At 34.9% G+C, this 20,050-nt stretch overlaps 1 protein-coding gene across 1 annotated transcript in view; it reads left to right on the top strand.

Moving 5' to 3' along the window:
- NID1 (nidogen 1) overlaps window positions 1-20,050 on the top strand; it is a 111,051-nt gene that overhangs the window by 52,147 nt on the left and 38,854 nt on the right. Inside the window, exons 10-12 of the mRNA XM_074222961.1 lie at window positions 8,738-8,863; window positions 14,895-15,044; window positions 16,747-16,869. Coding sequence (XP_074079062.1) covers window positions 8,738-8,863; window positions 14,895-15,044; window positions 16,747-16,869 — 399 coding nt within the window. The remainder of the gene's footprint in view (window positions 1-8,737; window positions 8,864-14,894; window positions 15,045-16,746; window positions 16,870-20,050) is intronic.

The following is a 20,050-nucleotide window of genomic DNA, read 5'->3' on the forward strand; positions in this document are numbered from 1 at the left end:
TGATAGAAAAAACCTTTAAATAAAACAATAGCAAAGAAATTATAGCAATGTATCATAAAGAATATATGCTATGACCAAGTTGAATTTATATTAGGAATTCAGGGTTGGTTTAATAATATGAAAATTCTAAGCATAATATGCCATATTAGTAAGAAAAATGTGATTATGTAAATAAATGCAGTTTTTGCCAAAATATACCCATTTCTATTAAATATTAAAAATGTAGAATTAAATGAATCTTTCTTTAACATGATATATTTTATTTAAAACCAAGAGCCAGAAATATATAGAATGGCATTGAATTTAAGGCCTTTTCAAAAAGATCAGAGTAAAACAAGGATGGCTGCACTACAAATTGATCAGCATTAGAAATGCTAGTTATATTAATTAGAAAAAATGAAGCAAAAGAAATAAATATAGGAAAAAAGGATACAAAATTATTATGTTTTGCAAACAGATGGCTTATTTAGAAAACCTTGGAGAGTCAACTAAAATTTAATTTAAAGAATAATTTCATAGGATATAAGGTAAATACACATAAATTATCAGAATTTTTGTTAATTACCAATAGAACTTAGCGGAAAGTTATAGGAAGAAATTCCTTTTAAAATAACTACAGAAGGTAAAGAATATGTTATAATAGTAGGGGTGCCCATCAATTGGAGAATGCTTAAAAAAATCATGTTAGTTGAAAGGAATGAAACTATTATGCCATAAGAAATGAGGAAATGATGGTTTCAGAGAAAGCTGGGAAAATTTGAATAAACTGATTCATAGTGAAGTAAATAGAAGTAGAATAATTTATAAAGTGACAATATTGTAAAGACAAATAACTTTGAAGGATTAAAAACCCTATCAATTTAACTAGTATGAGAATCAATGATGTATCATGCTACTTACTCTTCACAAATAGGATGGACTCAAGATTTAGATTTGTTTTGCTTGATTATGTATATTTATTACAAGACTTTTACCTTTCTTTTATATCTGGTGAGGTGGGAGAAAGAAAAAATGCTTGCTAATTAAAAAACAAAATTAAATTTTAAAGAATTATAGTGTAGAAGTTGAAAGGAAATATCCCATTATGCTTGATTGGTATTCATGGACACTCCAGGACTCCTATAGGATAAGGAGAGATTGATAGGTAATGAACTGTAGTAGGGGAAGAAGTACCCATGGAGATGAAATTATGTGGCTGCATAAATACTGAAACATTTGAAGAACTTACAGAATTAGACTACTAAGAGCACTGTACCTTGTTCAGTTTAATTCAACAAATATTGATTAAGTACTGAGTACATGAAAAATATTCTATTAGGTGCACAGGAAAATATAAAGATAAGATATGCAAAATGAATTGGTAAGTGAGGTTCAAGTAAGGATCAGATGAGTTGTAATTTAATAGGCAAACACGAAGAGATAAGACATTTCAGGAATGGGGAGAAGTTTGAGCAAAATGATGAAAATGGGAGAGTATAGGACATGTTCACCTACCCAGTGAAGTAGATAGGACAAATAATGGGCACCATTTGTACAGTGCTTTAAGATTTGCACACACTTTACAAATATTATCTCATTTTGTCCTCACAAGAATCCTGGGAAGTAGAATTATTATTATTCTCCCCGGTTTACAGATGACAAAACTGAGGTAGGCAGCAGTTAAATGACTTGCCTGGGTCCACACAGCTAGTAAGCATCTGAATTTGGATTTGAATTTGGGTGGTTATTGACTACAATTCTCTATCCTTTGTATAACCAACAGTCTCATTTTAATCTCATTTTTTTTAAAAGGAGGGTAAACTAAGACTAGAGATTGAATGATTTATCTAAATTTATATAGTTAGTAGGTGGCAAGGCCAGGATTTGAACTCGTTTTTTTTTTTGTTTGTTTCTGTATTCTATTCAGAGAAATATCTGGGTCTGGAATTTCCTCCAAGCTTTAGTGGCATAGAAAGTAGAAGTCCAAAATGAATTTCAGTCCTTTTGTCTAGCAACAGAGTCAGCAGCTGGTGTCCTAGACTTGGTTATGAAATCCACATTTGCAGAACATCTTTGTTGGGATACAGCTTGTAATTAGGATTATTATGTTTTTTGGAGCAGCTTTGTTTAGTGACTTCCCAACTATGTACAACACATTCCTTTTGTCTGAGATGGTGTATTTTAAGTATTTCACAGGATTCTGGTTCTCAGTATGTACTTTACAGAGTAAAACAATTTGGCTTGGGCTTTTGCCTCAATGTGAAATACTTTATAGGGCTGATGCTGCAAAAAAAAAAAAAAACAAAAAAAAACCCTACTGCAAACAGATTTGTGTGAGTTCTTTTCCTTGGCTTGTGCATCATCTATTAGACCCACCCAACAATATAACACCCACCAGACAATTAATACAACTGATTAAATTAGCTATCTATGTTAGTCAGAGGAGATATTATTTTCCCCAAACACTAAAGCTTACTTTAAGGTATTTCAGAAGACAGAGTTTAGACAGACAGCCAATAAGCAGATTTCAGATTGTTAGAAATATCTGAACCCTAAGAAATTGTCTGACAAAGGAAATTACAGGGGTTCTTTTACTGGATTTGGGGATAGTACTGTTGCATTACTCATATACAGATCTGGGTTATAGACCTGGATTGCAGTCCCAGGATAAGAGGAACATTAATAGACCAGAGCTTATGACCAAAGGGGGAGGGGGCACCAAATTCACAATTCAGGATGGAAAAGAGTGTTTGTGCACTCACAGACCAAAGCACAATCCAGGAGAGATTCTTAGATCTCACCTTGGACAAACTAAAAACTTCTAACCTCCCAGAGCTAGCTCTAACAGAAGCAGAATGAGAAGCTTGAACCTTGGGACAGTAGCCTACCTACCATAGTGGTAGAACCCTCTTTAGCACAGAGTTAATTGCCTGGAAAAATGAGCAAACAACAAAAAAGAACCTGACGATATGGAAAGGAAGATCAACATAAAAATTCAGATGAAAACAACAAAATCAAAACTGCTACTGCATCTGAAGCCTCAAAGGAAAATGTGAATTGGTTTTAGGTCCAAAAAAGAATTTCTGGAAGAGTTCAAAAGGTATTTTTAAAATTAAATGAGAGAGGTAGAGGGAAATTAGAAAAAGATATGAGAGTGATGCAAGAAAATCATGAAAAAAGAAGTCAACAGTTTAGTAAATGAGGCACAAAAAATCATGAAGAAAAACACAATTTGAAAAAATATGCTAAATGGTCAAAAGAGGCACAAAATCTATTGAAGAAAAGAACTTAAAATATTATTGGACAAATGGAAAGGAAGCACAAAAGCTCACTGAAGAAAACAATTCCTTAAAAATTAGAAGTGAAGTTATTTATTCCATGAGACATGAAGAAACAAACAAAATCAAAAGAATGAAAAAATAGAAGAAAATGTGAAATCTCTCTCTTTTTAAATAAATATCTCACTAGAACAAAAAAAAAACCTGGAAAATAGATCCAGGAGAGATGATTTAAGAATTACTGGGGGCAGCTAGGTGGCGCATGGGGTGGCTAGGTGGCGCAGTGGATAGAGTACCGGCCGTGGAGTCAGGAGTACCTGGGTTCAAATCCGGTCTCAGACACTTAATAATTACCTAGCTGTGTGGCCTTGGGCAAGCTACTTAACCCCGTTTGCTTGCAAAAACCTAAAAAAAAAAAAAATTACTGGACTGACTATCTGAATGATAAAAAAAAAAGTTTAGAAATCATCTTTTAAGAAACTATCAGGGAAAATTGCCCTGATTTTCTAGAACCAGAGAATAAATTAGAACCAGAAAGAATTCACTAATAACCTGCTAAAAGAGATCCCCAAATGAAATTTGGAATAGGAATATTATAACCAAATTCCAAAGATCCCAGGTTAAGGAGAAAATATTGTAAATAGCCAGCAAATAGCCACCAATAAAAAATTCAAATATCATGGAGCCAAAGTCAGTATAATACAAGGTTTAGCAGCTTCTATATATTTTTTAGGTTTTTTTGCAAGGCAAACGGGGTTAAATGGCTTGCCCAAGGCCACACAGCTAGGTAATTATTAAGTGTCTATGACCGGATTTGAACTCAGGTACTTTTGGACTCCAGGACTGGTGCTCTATCCACTGAGCCACCTAGCTACCCCTAGCAGCTTCTATATTAAAGGATCAGAGGGTATGGAATATGATATTTCAGAGGGCAAAGGAGCCAGGATTACATCCAAGAATACCTACCCAGAAAAGCTGAATATAATCAGTTACTTCAGGGGGCAAAATGAAATTCAATGAAGTAGGTAATTTTTAAGCATTCCTAAGAACTGAATAGAACTGAATGGAAAACTTGACTTTCAAATACCAGAATCAAGAGGAGTATAAAAAGGGTAAACATGAAAGAGAAACCATAAGAAATTCATAAACTATTTATATTCCTTCATGGGTAGATGATACTCAACTCCCAGGAACTTTCTCATTATTAGAGCAGTTAGTAGGAGTATACCCAGAGAGATAATATGGGTATGAGTTGAATATGATAGAATTATAACTAAAAAATAAAACTGGGGGGGGGAATGCAAGGGGAGAAGTAGAATGGGGTAAATTATCTTACATAAAAGAGGCCTGAAAAAGCTTTTACAGTGGAGGGAAAGATGAGCAAGGTAGAGGGAAGGGTAGATTCTTATTCTCTTTGAAATTGGTTCAAAGATGGAATACTGTACACATTCAATTGGGTATAAGAATCTATCTTAACCTGCAAGAAAGTAGAAGGGGGTGAGCTGATAGAAGGGAGGGCAAACTGGGGGAAGTGGTAGTCAAAAGTAAAACACTTTTGAGGAAAGATAGAGTAAAAGGGGAGAAAAGAAGGTTAAAGAGGATAGAGGGAAATATACAGAAATAACTATTACAGTTGAGAAAACTGAGATGGAAGTCAAGTGACTTGCCCAAGGTCACACAGCTAGCAAATTTAGCTAGGCCATATTTAAACTTTGTTCTTCTGACTCTACACCTTGTGCTTTATCCACTGTGTCACCTAGCTGCCATTTGGCATAATTGGGTCTAATTTAGGTGACCCATAAAGTCAGACTGGACTTGATACTTAAAAAAGAATAATAAAATTTTCTACTTTCCATTTACAAATGAAGCTACTTTTCTCCAATTGATAAATTGAAGGCTAAGAAACACTGGTTTCATGGATTTAAGTTTATGCTGGAATTATATAGGAAAAATATTTATAGCAGCTCTTTATTTTGATTTATTTTTTAAAACGTTTTTAAAATGATCACTTACATTTTTAAATAATATCTTATTTTTCCCAATTATAGTATAGTTTTCAACAATCATTTTTATAAGATTTTGAGTTTCATTTTTTCTCCCTCCCTCCTCTCCCCTCCCATCCCCTCAAGATAGCAAGCCATCTGATAAAGATTATATATGTGCAATCATATCAAACATATTTCCACATTAATCACATTGTAAAAGAAGAAATAGATAAAAAGAAACCACATAAAAAAGGCAAAAATAGTATGCTTCAATTTGCATTCAGAGTGCATAGTTCTTTCTTCATTTTCCATCAAGAATGTTTTGGAATATTCTTGGATCATTGTATTGCTGAGTCAATCATAATTGATCATCAAACAATATTGCTGCTACTATGTACAATGTTCTCTTGGTTCAATCACTTCATTCAGCATAAGTTCATGTAAGTTTTTCCAGTTTTTCTGAAATCTTCCTATTCATCATTTCTTATAATAGTATTCTTTTACATTCATATACCACAACTTGTTTAGCCATTCCTCATTTTATAGTCACATTTCCTCAATTTTTATTTCTATGGGGGCATCTAGATGACAATGCAGATCAGAACATGACCTGCACACACACCTCAATTGTAAAATGGGGACAATAACAAATGGCAACTACATCAGGATTGTTGTGAGGATATTATACTGAAAACCAGTTAGTATGATGACTGTTATATATAACAGCTTGCCTCCACCTCTTCAAAAAAGATACATTTTCCAAGTGGGTAATTTTAAGACACTTAAGACACTATGCTCTTTTTTTTCAGTTTTACCCATTTATTTATTATTTTTATTTTTATTGAATTTTATAATTTTTCCCCTAATCTGTTCCCCTCCCAGAAGGCAGTCTAATAATCTTTACATTGTTTCCATGCTATTCATTGATCAAAATTGAATGTGTTGAGAGAAAAAACATTCTAAAGGAAAAAATAAAATATAAGAGATAGCAAAATTATATGATAAGATAACTTTTTAAAAATTAAAGCTAATAGTCTTTGGTCTTTGCTTAAACTTCACAATTCTTTCTTTGGATACAGATGGTATTCTCCATCACAGATGGTATTCTTTATCACAGATACCCTAAAATTGTCCCTGATTGTTGCACTGATGAAATGAGCAAATCCATTAAGAGTGATCATCAACCCCATGTTGCTTTTAGGGTATACAGTGTTCTTCTGGTTCTGCTCATCTCACTCAGCATCAGTTCATGTAAATCCTTCCAGGCTTCTCTGAATTCCCACCCTTCCTGTTTTCTAATAGAACAATAATGTACATAATGTACATATACCACAATTTGTTCAGCCATTCCCCAATTGATGGACATTCACTCAATTTCCAATTCTCTGATGCCACAGAGCTGCTATAAATATTTTTATTTGAGTGACATTTTTATCCTTTTTCATGATCTCTTCAGAGTATAAACCCAGTGACACTATACTTCTTCTAAGAGTACCTTACACAAAGGTTTGTTGAAATGAATCTGACTGAACTCACTCAAAAAGCTTTGACAATAATACAGGTAAGAAATGATGAGGGTTGCAAAAAAAGGAAGTGTCTATTTGACTAGAGAGGAGGAGAGAGCTATGGGAGAGTTATAAAAGTAGGAATGTCAAGATTTGGCAACAAATTAGATATATGGGGTAAGTGTGAGTGAGAAGTTGAAAATGGCACTGAGATTCCAATTCACTTATTCTTTTCAATTCTCTTTTCTGTTAAATGAGCATAGTAATATTGTGTTACCTATTTTCCAAGGTTGTTGTGAAGACATGCTATGAATAATAGAAAACTTATAAATGATAAACATGATATGAATATAAACTGATTTTATTAGAAATTAAATGATCGCTCTTTCATCACATTCAGCTTAGATCAATGTATACCATGGAAACAAAGTAAAGACTAACAGACTTTACCCCTGTGGGGGTGGGGGGAGGGAAGCGAGATTGGGGGGGGAAATTGTAAAATTCAAAATAAATAAATTTATAAAAAAAGAAATCAAATGATCTTTCACTTCCCCTATTTGGGTAATTCCTCTTCTGTAGGTCACGATCTTTCTGTGCTTAGGATTTGTGGATAAGAAATTCATCAGCTGGTAGCTAAACTTCTGTGAGTTTAGGTGAGAACCTAGCCATACTGGTTTTTGGATAGCATATGAAGTCTGTCACTAGGCCGAGACTTACTGACATGCTCAGACATAGCTTTTCTGCCAAGGCCTTTATAAATGTCCCTCATACCATAAAGTTGCATCAGAGGAGGTCTTTGGTGGAAGAGGAAGTCTGGGGGTCAATGAAGGATTGCTTGGGTTGAAATCTTCCCTTTGCTGCTTACTATCCAAAATGAATTGGACAAATCATTTGCCCTACCTTGGCTTAAGTTTTACATCTATAAAATAAGGGAATGAAGTAAACGTTCATCTAAAGTCATCCCTTCTAGCTCTAATGCTGTGCTGTTTTTATTGTCATTATTGTATAACGAAAAGCAATAATAATAGTAATATAAAAAGAGAAGAAGAAGAATTGGTAGCTAAAGGCCACACTCAAGAAAATCTTGAATTAAGTCTTACCTCTGATCCCACTAGTCAAGTAGCCAAGGGTAGTTTTCTTACTTTTTTATGTGAAGATTTTTATATTTCTTTCTAATTACATGTAAAAACAATTCTTTTTTTTTAATTTTGAATTCCCATTTCTCTCACTCTCTACTTTCCTTACTCTCTCCTTGAGGCAGAAAACAGATATATATTATATATATGCAAAATGTATTTTGATATTAGCCATGTTGCAAAAAAAAACACAACACAGATATAGACAAATAAAAAGTATGCTTTGATCTGCATTCAGACTCCATCAGTTCTTTCTCTGGAGGGGGAGAGTATTTTCCAGCATAAGTTCTTCAGAATTGTCTTGAATTATTATACTGCTGAAAATAGCTAAATCATTCACAGTTGACCATTATAGAATATTGATGTTCTGGTTCTGTTTACTTTACTTTGTTTCAGTTCATGCAAGTCTTCCTGTTTTTCTAAAATCATCCTACTCATCATTTTTTATAACACAGTAGTGTTCCATCACAATCATATACCACAACTTATTCAACTATTCCTCAATTGATGAATATTCTCTCAGTTTCTATTTCTTTCGGAGTGGCCATGTAGTGCAGTAAATAGAGCATTGAATTCTGGAGTCGGGAGGACCCGAGTTCTAATCCGGCCTTGGACACTAACTACCTGTATGACTCTGGGCAAGCCAATTGATTGCTGCCCCCCCCCCCAATGTAGTTCTTTGCATAGGTAACTTTCTTAACTTCTACCTGACCCAGACAAATCTTTAAGATTAGATTTCAGATGAATTACAGATTTTGATTGGTAGAGAAATTGTACTGGAGAGTTACTTAGTCTGATACAGGTACAGGACTGAATAAAAAAAATGAAATCTTCTACATTCTTGTCTATTCTAGATATTGATGAATGCACAGAGCAGCCAACAGTCTGCGGAAGCAATGCCATCTGCAATAATCATCCAGGAACCTTCCGTTGCGAGTGTATCGAGGGCTACCAGTTTTCTGATGAAGGCGTGTGTGTATGTAAGTTATTAGTGTAAGATCTAAGATTCTCAAGTATCTCTTTGTTTTATGGTTTCTCTCTTGTTTTAAGACTATCAAAGTCTTTATAATGTCACTGAGGGAGGTGAGGTGGGTGCTAGTTATATGTTAGTTGTTTAATTATGTTTTTAGATGGTGATGATGAAGGGGAGAGACATGGAGGAAGGCCCAGATTGGTTCAGGATTTCTACTTTATTCCTATGGGTATACTTTGTCTCACTGGTTCCAAGAATTTTTAGTTCAAAGATTGTTGGAACTCTCCAGGTCTGAAGGGGGAAGGGCACTGGACATGATATCTGAGCTCAGCACTTCTTCCCAAATTTAAAACAGTTCTGCCTTTTATGCTGTCCATGAACTCTCTCTTTGTCCTTTCTCCACTGTTTGGCAAACCCGGATATGCTTGATGTTTGTTCTGTCTTGGAGCCCTGGATGAGGCTTTGCAGAGGTCCAGAGGTGAGATGGTTTCACAGGGGCGGGAAGGAACAGGCAGTTCTCATTTTGAGCAAGACCCAAACATCTGTGCTTTGAGGCCCTTCCCTTTTCTCTTCTCTGGATCCTTTCAGAAAATTGAGATTTTTCAGCTCCGGTGAATTTTATTTTTGTATTTAAATCTTGATTTATTCTTCTTGATTTCCTCCTCCAGAGTTTCATTAAACTTCAACTTAAAAGGGTGAGAAAATTCCCTTTGTCTGGTGATACTCTGTGACCAGAGCCATACCATAGCTATATGCTCTGAGGTTATATACTATCTGTATATAAGTTACATATTGTGGCCAGGCTTACACTGAATATATAGAAAGAGACCTCAAAGAATTTGTTGATTTCTAGATATGATCCTATCCTTGATTCATTTAAGACACTTGGAACAATACTTGGTTTTCTTGAGTCTAATAATGACAATAATAACTACATCAACAATTTATATACAGCACTTTAAGGTTTGCAAGATGCTTTGTTTTCTTTATCTTATTTGAGCTTCGTAACATCCCTGGGAATTATATGCTATTATTATGTCTATACTATAGATTATAAAGCAGCAGTTCTGAAAGGTTAAAGAACTCTCAGGGTCCTAAGTTAAATGACATTCCTATGGAACTGCAGCTGGTGAATAAATTGAAACCCATGTCTTTCCTGACTGCAAGACTAGCATTCTATCTGCTACATCACGTATCATAAATAAAGATCAGTGTTGAGATGCTGTATGTCATCTTTTTTTTTTTTAAGTCCATGAATAAAAGACATACTGAGCAACTCAGTAATCCAATGATTTGGGCACTGATTCTAACTACTCCATTAATTAAAGAAAACTAGCAGAAATAATTATAACCCCCAACCTCTCCTCTTCCAAACTCCTAGCAAATCATCCTTTTTTTTTTAAATCCCTTTTGTGGGTCCATAAGAAAAAAAGTTAACAGCTTAAAGTTCTTTTAAGATAACTAATTTATCAGCAAATTTTACTTCTCCTTCACTTAACTGGTGCAATTGTTCTTGCTAGGTTGCAAACCTAGATAGGAACTCTCTAGCCTGAGATCAGATAAGATATGTTTGAGGAGGGGAAGCTGAAGAGGTGAGCTTGCAAAGCTGAGGAAGTCAGAAATGCTTCCTGTTCATTGCAAAGGGGCCTGGGTTTAACTTGTCAGGATTTGGGATGTGTATGTGTTCTTATGTGGACATATACAATATACACATACAAATACACACATATTTTTTATCTCTATATATTTACATTTATGTATTGTTATTTTGGAAGTAGCTGCTTTTGAGTGTTGTCTTCCTTTGAATTTTCTATCTGTTTTCCTCTTTCTCTTTTCACTGATGGCAAAGCTCAGAACTATTACAGTTTATTTGAAAATATCAGTTGCATAACATGATTGGTGGGAGGGAGGGTAGGAATTAAGCCAACCTTAGCTTCAGTTGTGATGTAGACCAAAGTTTATCTCTTGTGCTTCCCACCCTATTCTCTTGCGACATCATTATCCACATACTCTCACTCTTTGACCCTAAAAAAGTTTCATTAAGTAAAGAGTCATGTTTAAAATAACCACTTTTTCTATCCAAATAAAAGCCTACCTCCCTGCCTAAGTTATATGTGATTTTAATTTCAACATTTTAACTTGTTAGGACATATGGTATATATGCTCTTAATTTTATTTCTACAGTTTAAAAAGTAGGTTTATTTTTCTTGATTCTCCCTTCCCTCTTAGTGATCACCATCCTTCATGTCCCTTCTTTTTTCTTCTGTATTTCCTCTCTTTCTCCTCCCAGTTTTGGTTCCTTCCTTTTTTTCCCTCCCTTTTCACTTCCATCTTCCTGCCTTTTTTAGTGTTCTATTCCACCCTTTCTCTGTCATATCGCTTCCTTTTCTTTCTCAATTTTTTTCCTTTCTCCATATTCCCTTGCCATTTAACTTGAAAGGAAAGAAAGAAGGGAGAAATAGTGAGAATTTGGGACAGCAATAAAAGTTGAGATAGATTTGATAGAATCACTGGGAGAAATAAGTTCATTCATTCAACAACTTTTTTTTAAAGCCCATTGTATTCAGAGCACTACATTATTTATTATGTTTATTTATATATTATATTTATAATATTTATTTATATTTATATATTATATATTTAACCCTGTCCTCATGAAGTTACAGGTTAACAGAACCTGGCTTAGATTTCTCCAAGTCAGAGCATATTCCTTTTTCAAGACTTCTCATAGAAATGCAAAGAAAGAGAAAAGTCAAACCTTCCAAAACATGAGTGTTGTGTTAAGTTCTCAGCTATAAAGTATCCATAGGAGGGAAATTCAAGGTGGGGAATGGTCATCAGTCTACATCAGTGAAGATCAGTTGATAGAACTAGGAATATTTAATTGTGAAAAAGGAATAGCTCTCTTCAGGTATTTGAAGGTCTATTTACTTGTCCTATTTGTCCAAAGAATAGAACCAAGAGCAATCAGCAGTGGTTGCAAAGAGGTTTGATTAATTTAGACTTGATATCAGGAAAATTTAGCTATAAATTAATCCTGACCAAAAGTATAATAGACTGCCTCGAGAGGTGGTAGCTTCCTTTTCTTTGGAGGTCTCTTAACAGAAACTAGATAGGCTTGTTACGTGTTATAGTAGGCATTTTTTTCAATAAAGTGTTGAACTAATTTTCAATAAAGTATTGAACTAATTAGTATTCTGTGAAGATTTTTTTCCAAGCCTTGCTTCTGCCATATCCTGGCTTTCCCCCATCTTTGTTTGGCCCATCTACTTTAGATTGCAGAGAAGCTACCATATTTGTCTTCATTCTGTATGTGATGGACTTCTGATGATCATCTCACTGGATAATTCCTTGACTGTAAAAAATGTCTATCTTTCAATGCTCTTAGAATCGATTTACACAATAATCACTGTCTAGGTCTATGTAAAAGAGACCAGATGTCCCTGGAGGCAAGAACTGGGCTCCTAAGTCACTTTTGACCAATAATGACTAACAAATCAGTGTTTTAGGTAGTAAACAGTTAAGACTATCAGTTGCAGAGAAGATGTTGACTTCCATTGCTATGGGTTCTATCTCAGTGAAATCACATCTCTGGTCCTAAATCCCTAAATGTATGTGTTTATTTTATCTAAGCATTCCCCTCCCCAGTTCTTCCAGAGCGTTCCCTTAATTTTGCTGAGCTAACCTAAAAAAGAATGAATGGTAGAGATAAAAGGATAAGAAGGAGGAAGGAGGATATAAAGAAAGTCTCTGCCTTCCCTCTAGAGCCTAGGTTGACTAGGTAAAGTCCTTTTGCCTTGAATATCACTAGCCAGGTGCTAGGCCTGAAGTCAGAAGGAACTGGGTTCAAATCCCTCATGAGACTCTGACCAAGTCACTTAATTGTTGCTTCCTTCCATTGTTCAACTGTAAAATAGAGAACTTGTGTCAATCAAAAGAAGTAGTATTTGTTAAACACAACACAGAGCCTGCTAAATAGTAAACTTTATATAAATGCTTATTCTGTTCCTCTCCCTGTTCCTTTTCAACAAGATTCATAATCCCTTTGTAGATTCACTATATACATAAAGTTGATTTATTTTAGAGGAAGAACCTGAACAAAATTCCTGACCATCCCTAGGAATTTTAAAGCCTGTAATTTTGTGGGCCATTGTATTTTTCTAGTTCCTAGTTCTCACTTTGAAGACTCAACATTACAGGTTGGCTCTTGGTTCTCAAATTCTTTGGTAACCCTCTTGTTTGGTAAAGAATTTTGATCTAAGAGTCCATTTGTTTATATACTGTAATGCTCCCAAAGGAAGAGAAGTATATCTAATCTTTGTTTATCTTGTTTCAAGTGAGTTGACCCAATTCATTGAAGAGGAGGATTAAGGGTCCTGCTTTAGGAGTCACAAAAATAGTTTTAGTACTAATCCTAGTTTTCTTTTTTCCTTTTTCTTTTTATGCCTGCATTCTCTCTCCTGGCTATTTTCTACCCCACATATACATTGAGAAACCAGGAAGGGAAAAACATAAATATGTATAGTTAAGGCAAAACAAATTCCCCATTGACTATATTTTTAAAAATTCTTCCAATTTGCACTCTGGCTTCATCACTTTTCTTTCTGGGAGTGGGCAGCATGTTTCATCATGAATCTTCTGGAATTGTCACTGCTCGTTGTATCGAATCAGAGTTCTAAGTCTTTCTAAGTTTTCTTTACAATATTGTACAAATTGTTCTCCTTCTGCTTACTTCATTTTGCATCGTTCATACAAGTCTTCCCAAATTTCTTTTAAACCATCATATTCATCATTTCTCACTGCACTAAAGTTAGCCCCAAAGTTCCCATACTCTTTTCTTTATTCCACATCTTACCTAGTACTTACTATGTTTCTTGGAATGTAATGGGGATAACAGAGACAAATTTACTTGCAGAATTGGTGACTGGAGCTGCAAGGCATCCCAGAAATCTGAGCTGAGGGACCTTTGCTTTCATCTTTAAATTCCTAGTTTTATGTCAAATCCAAAAGATAACCTATAATTTACACCTCCTTATCACTGGGCAAAAGTTTTAGAGCTGACATAGGTTGGAGGTCATCTAATAGAACATTGTCAGTTTATAAATGAGAAAACCAAGACCTGGAAATTTAGATGACTTATCCAAGTCTTACAAGTGGTAAGTAGCAGAATTGATTGGATTTTCAGCCCAAGTTGAATCCAAATTCTTTTACTTCAGATCCAGTAAGCTCTCTCCTTGATAGCATACTGCTTCTTCTGATCTTCCTCTGTCTTCCTCCATCTTCCCTGGCTTCCAGCAAGGGAAGCAAGCTGGTTAAATGATACAACAGATAGATCTGGACTCAAGAAGATCCAAGTTCAAATCTGATCTCAAACACTTTCTCTGTAATCCTAGGAAAGATATTTACCCTCTTGTCTGTCTCAGTTTCCTCCTAGTTATAAGGATAAAATGAGATCATACCTGGAAAGTGGTTTGAAAACCTCAAAGGTTATATAAATGCTATTACTATTTATTATTATGATATTTCTTTCTCCATGTGAGCATCCCACATAGTTTTCTTTGGTGAATTTTGAATGAATCTTCACAACAGAAGCCCCAAATTCTGTATATGGGCTAGAAAATGTCATTGTAGAAAATGTCATTCTTCTTAAATTCTTTTTTTAAGGCTGCTGAATATAATTTTATTGAATTATATTTAATAAAAAAGGCATTTAACATTTCTGCTTTTCTCCATTTTCCACAAGATTTTCCATACTCTAGTAAATCATTATTTTCTGTGAAAGTGCCATGCACTCATAAGAAATAGATATACTCATTTCCATTCCTCTGCAGTATTCTCAGAGAGTTATCTAGATTTTCTAATTTCTTTTCAGATACTTTAATATTCTTGTTTATTTTTTATTCTATTTTATTTGGGTCTCTTCTTAAATTCTTGACATTGAACAAACATCTTTAGCAAGTGGGTAACCATAGGAAATAGAGTTATTTGTTGTTTAAATGGAAATTTGATTTAGAACCTTCTGTAAATCTGTCTTGTAGCTATTATTGATGATCGCCCTATCAACTATTGTGCAACTGGACTCCACAATTGTGACATACCTCAGAGGGCACAGTGCATATACACTGGAGGTTCCTCTTACCACTGTTCCTGTTTGCCTGGTTTCTTAGGAGATGGGCATGCCTGCCAAGGTACATGAAGCTTCTTTTTCTTTCCTCAATTGGCGCATAAAAATGAATACAAAGCAACATATCTTAGCCTAGGTTTCTGTGGGAAAGTTCCGTGTTGATAGTAAATTCTTTGCCCACCCCAATAATCCTTTATAGGGTCAAAAACAATTATTATTTTAACTGTATAGGATAAGAAATGTGTTTGTTCTATGTATTTGCCTTCCTTGAATATAACAAACAAGAATCCACCTATCCTCTTGCAATTAATATTAATAAGTGAATAAATAGCAATTGTGTTATCTTTTTTTGGTAGCTGTTGTTTTTATTTTTTTTAAGATTTTGCAAGGCAATGGGGTTAAGTGGCTTGCCCAAGGCCACACAGCTAGGTAATTATTAAGTGTCTGAGACCGGATTTGAACCCAGGTACTCCTGACTCCAAGGCTGGTGCTTTATCCACTATGCCACCTAGTCGCCCCTTAGCTGTTATTTTTAAAGTGGAAGCATAAGATAAATTTTAAAGTTAAATGAATGAAAGCTAGAATTTTCAAGGCTGGCACTCAGATGAATTCAAGGTCCCTTTTAGAACTATGCTTCTGTATTTTGCTCTATCCAAAAACCTTCACAAATTCTTTTAAAAGTTACCTTCAGTAAAATGAGCTATGAGCACAGTGCCCCAAGTCTCTTGATATACAATACAAAGTATTGTATTTCTGGTAAATGAATTTTTAAAAAATTGATCCTGAGATACATTCAGATCTGAACTTTTTGCTACAGAGTCTGTTTATCTGTTTTACTTTGTTTCTCAAAAGATTTAAATTCAAGAAATAAACAGATTCAAGGTGGAAGTATAACAATCAAAGAATTCCTTTTATAAAGTGAAAAATCTTTGAGAGGAAAAAAATCATCTCCTCATTCTCCCTTTATTATTGTGGTTCAGGGAATAGAGCATTGGCCTTGGAGTCGAGAGGATAGGAATTCAAATCCAACCTTAGACACTTGCCACTTAATTGCTGTGTGACCTTGGGCAAGTCACTTAACCCTGATTGCCTCACATCCAGGGTCATCAACAGTTGTCCTGCTCCATTTCTGGCCACTGGACCTAAATGGCTCTGGAAGACAAAGTGAGACTGGTGACTTAGCACAGTACTCCTTTCACTCAAATCCAATTTACTTGTTTGTCATGGCATCACTTCCCTGATATCATGGTCTTCTTCTTCTTCAAGAATGAAGGACAAACTAGGTTTAGAAGTTTCCTCAAAGAAAGTCATCCTTGTTTATATCTTTGTTAGAAGGAAATCAGAGAGATTTTATATGCTGAGGATTAAGATAGTGAGTACTAGTACTTGTTCAGGAACTACCTCCCCTCTACTGTAATGAATGATTTCACTCAGGCTGCAATGATAAGGGGGTGGACTATGGGGGAAAAGAAAGAAGAGAAGCATTTGTTAAGGCTTCTATGTCAAACACTTTACAAATATTGCTTCATTTGGTCTTTACAACATCCTGAGAGATTGGTGCCATTATTACCTCCATTTTACAGATGAGGAAACTCAGGCAAATAGAGGTTAAGTAATTTACCCCAGGATTTGAATTTGGGTTGCATTTGAACTCAGATCTTCCTGACTCCAGGCTTAGTTCTCTATGCAGCATATCACCTAACTGCATAACTGATGAAGAGAAATCAGATTAACCTATGATCTCATATTTTTTTTTTTTTTTGCAGATGTAGATGAATGCCAACAAAATCGTTGTCATCCAGATGCTTTCTGTTACAATTCTCCAGGGTCCTTTGTTTGCCAATGTAAGCCTGGATATCAGGGCAATGGTTTCCAATGCACTCCAGGAGGTAAGACTTAGAGTTGCAATATAAATCTAACTCTTCCTATTTTGATGCTGGGCATTCAGGAAAGGAAATGAAATGAATGGCAGCTTGAATTTTTGCCCCAAAAATATAGAGCATGGGATGCATGATCTTTTCCTCCTCCCCAAAAAAGAGGTATAATATCATCACTTTTTTTTAGGGTGTTTTTTTTTTGCAAGGCAAATAGAATTAAGTGGCTTGCCCAAGACCACACAGCTAGGTAATTATTAAGTGTCTGAGGCCGGATTTGAACTCAGGTACTCCTGACTCCAGGGCTGGTGCTCTATCCACTGCGTCACCTAGCTACCCCATATCATCACCTTTTAATCAATATTTATCAAATTCCCACTGTGATTGGACACTATTCTAGATACTGCTATTAAGTCATTTTCCTAAAATTAGAGGTTGGCTCTCAAGTCTTGGTATTGGCAAAAAAGTTCCAAGGATATCAGGGAAACAGGAGCTAAGGGATTTCAATTAGCTTCTAAGTGATGGAAATCTTGAACAGAGTTTTTCCAAGTTCCACTGACTATGTTTTGAATACTAGAGTGATTTTAACATGTTAATATCATCCCTTTTCTCTGCTTTTGCCTATGAATTTGCATTATACTCAGTAATAGTAGAGTTGGCTTTATAGAAAGATAGAATTTGATATTAGCTAATTTAGGTAATTCTACTAGGAGAGAGATCTTTTTTGATAATAGTCTTTATATTCTGTTAAAATTCAAAATATCCTTGGTCATGCCACATCTTAAGCTTCATAAATTAATTATATCTTAATATAAGTGAGTTTTTCAGAACTTTTTTTCTGTTGATGATTTTACATTTTATTTCAACTTATTAAATTTAATTTAATTCTATGACCATGCATTTATTTTCTCTCCCTCCTATGTCCCTACCTCTATTTGAAAAAAAACACATCAAAACCTTCATAGCAAATATATTTATGAAGGTTTTGGTTTTTTCATAATTGGTTATACATTGATTAGAGTTCTTAAAGTTGTTCATCTTTTAAAGATGTTGCTATTCTCCAAATTATTCTCCCAGATCTGCTTACTTTTTTGCAGCACTTCATACAAGTTGTCTCAGTTTTCTTTGAAATTATTTCATCTTCATTTTTAAAGCAGAATAGTACTCTATTACATCAGATGCTACAATTAGATTAATCAATCTCCAATTTACACCAAAAAGAGCTGCTATCTCTATTTTTATACATAAAAATATTTTTTCTCTTTGATTTCTTTTTTTATTGTTTTTTTATTAAAGGTATTATTTGAGTTTTACAATTTTCCCCCCAATCTTACTTCCCTCCCTCCACACACCCCCCCCCCCCCCCCACGGAAAGCAATCTGTCAGTCTTTACTTTGTTTCCTTGTTGTACATTGATCCAAATTGAGTGTGATGAGAGAGAAATCATAACCTTAAGGAACAGACAAGAAGTCTAAGAGGTAACAAGATCCGGCAATAAGATATCTGTTTTTTTCTAAATTAAAGGGAATAGTCCTTGAACTTTGTTCAAACTCCATGGCTCTTTATCTGGATACAGATGGCACTCTCCTTTGCAGACAGCCCAGAATTGTTCCTGATTGTTGCACTGATGGAATGAGTGAGTCCATCAAGGTTGATCATCACCCCCATGTTGTTGTTAGGGTGTACAGTGTTTTTCTGGTTCTGCTCATCTCACTCAGCATCAGTTCATGCAAATCCCTTCAGGCTTCCCTGAAATCCAATCCCTCCTGGTTTCTAATAGAACAATAGTGTTCCATGACATACATATACCACAGTTTGCTAAGCCATTCCCCATTTGAAGGACATTTACTTGATTTCCAGTTCTTTGCCACCACAAACAGGGCTGCTATAAATATTTTTGTACAAGTAATGTTTTTACCCTTTTTCATCATCTCTTCAGGGTATAGACCCAGTAGTGGTATTGCTGGGTCAAAGGGTATGCACATTTTTGTTGCCCTTTGGGTGTAGTTCCAAATAGCTCTCCAGAAAGGTTGGATGAGTTCATAGCTCCACCAACAATGTAATAGTGTCCCAGATGTCCCACAACCCTTCCAACAATGATCATTATCCTTTCTGGTCATATTGGCCACTCTGAGAGGTGTGAGGTGATACCTCAGTTTCTCTTTGATTTCTTTGGGGTCTAAGTCTAGAAGTGGTATCTATGCACAGTATACTGATTTTGGGGGCAATGGTTCCAAATTACTTTGCAAAATATCTGGTCTAAATTATAGCTTTACTAATAAGGCATTAGAGTGACTGTTTTTACACAACCCTTCCCTCATTTGACATTTTCTTCAAGCTGATCTACATGAGGCAGATGTGCTTTAATTAGCATGTCTCTAACTCTTGGAACTTTTTTTTTCATGGCTATTGTTTGGAGTTCTTCCTTTGAAAGCTGCCTACCCATAATCTTTGACCATTTATCAATAGGGGAATGGATCTTATTCTTACAAATTTTAATTATTTCCATATATCTTGGAAATGCGATTTTTATCAAAATAACTGGCTGCAGGATGATATCCCCAGGTAACTGTTTTGCCTCCCATTTTAACTCTTTTGGTGCTGAAATTTTTTTCTTTTTGTCCCATTGCTGAATATTTTGGGCCATCAATTATAGTTGCAGTTTATGCTAGTTCCTATCTAACTACCCTTTAAATGAACTTAAAACAACTAAATAACAAATAAAACTTGCAGAAAAACATGTATTTTTCAACAAATATGATCCCACATCAAAAGAGTTAAATACTTTCATTTATGCAAAAACTTTAATTTTACATAATCAAAATGTTCATTTCATCTTCAATTACTACACTTTTTTTAAATGGGAAAGGAAGCTTTCAGCTTTGTATAGCAGTTTGCTGGCACAGTGGATAAAGTGTCAAGCCATGAGTCAGAAGATTCATCTTCCTGAGTTCAGATCTCGCCTAAATGACAATTACTAGCTATATAACCCTGAGTAAGTCATATAACTCTTTGACTCAGTTTCCTCATTTGTAAAATGATCTGGAAAAGGAAATGGTGAACCACTCCGAAGAATCAGATGCAATTGAAATGACTAAACAACAACTAAGCTACAGTTTTAAGAAAGTGAAGGGAAAAAGGAAAAAAAGGAAGACAAAGGATCTCAAAGTTGTTTCCTTTACAGTTTTGTACCTTG

Source organism: Macrotis lagotis, chromosome 2 (assembly GCF_037893015.1).
Source record: "Macrotis lagotis isolate mMagLag1 chromosome 2, bilby.v1.9.chrom.fasta, whole genome shotgun sequence".
NCBI lineage: Eukaryota > Metazoa > Chordata > Mammalia > Peramelemorphia > Peramelidae > Macrotis > Macrotis lagotis.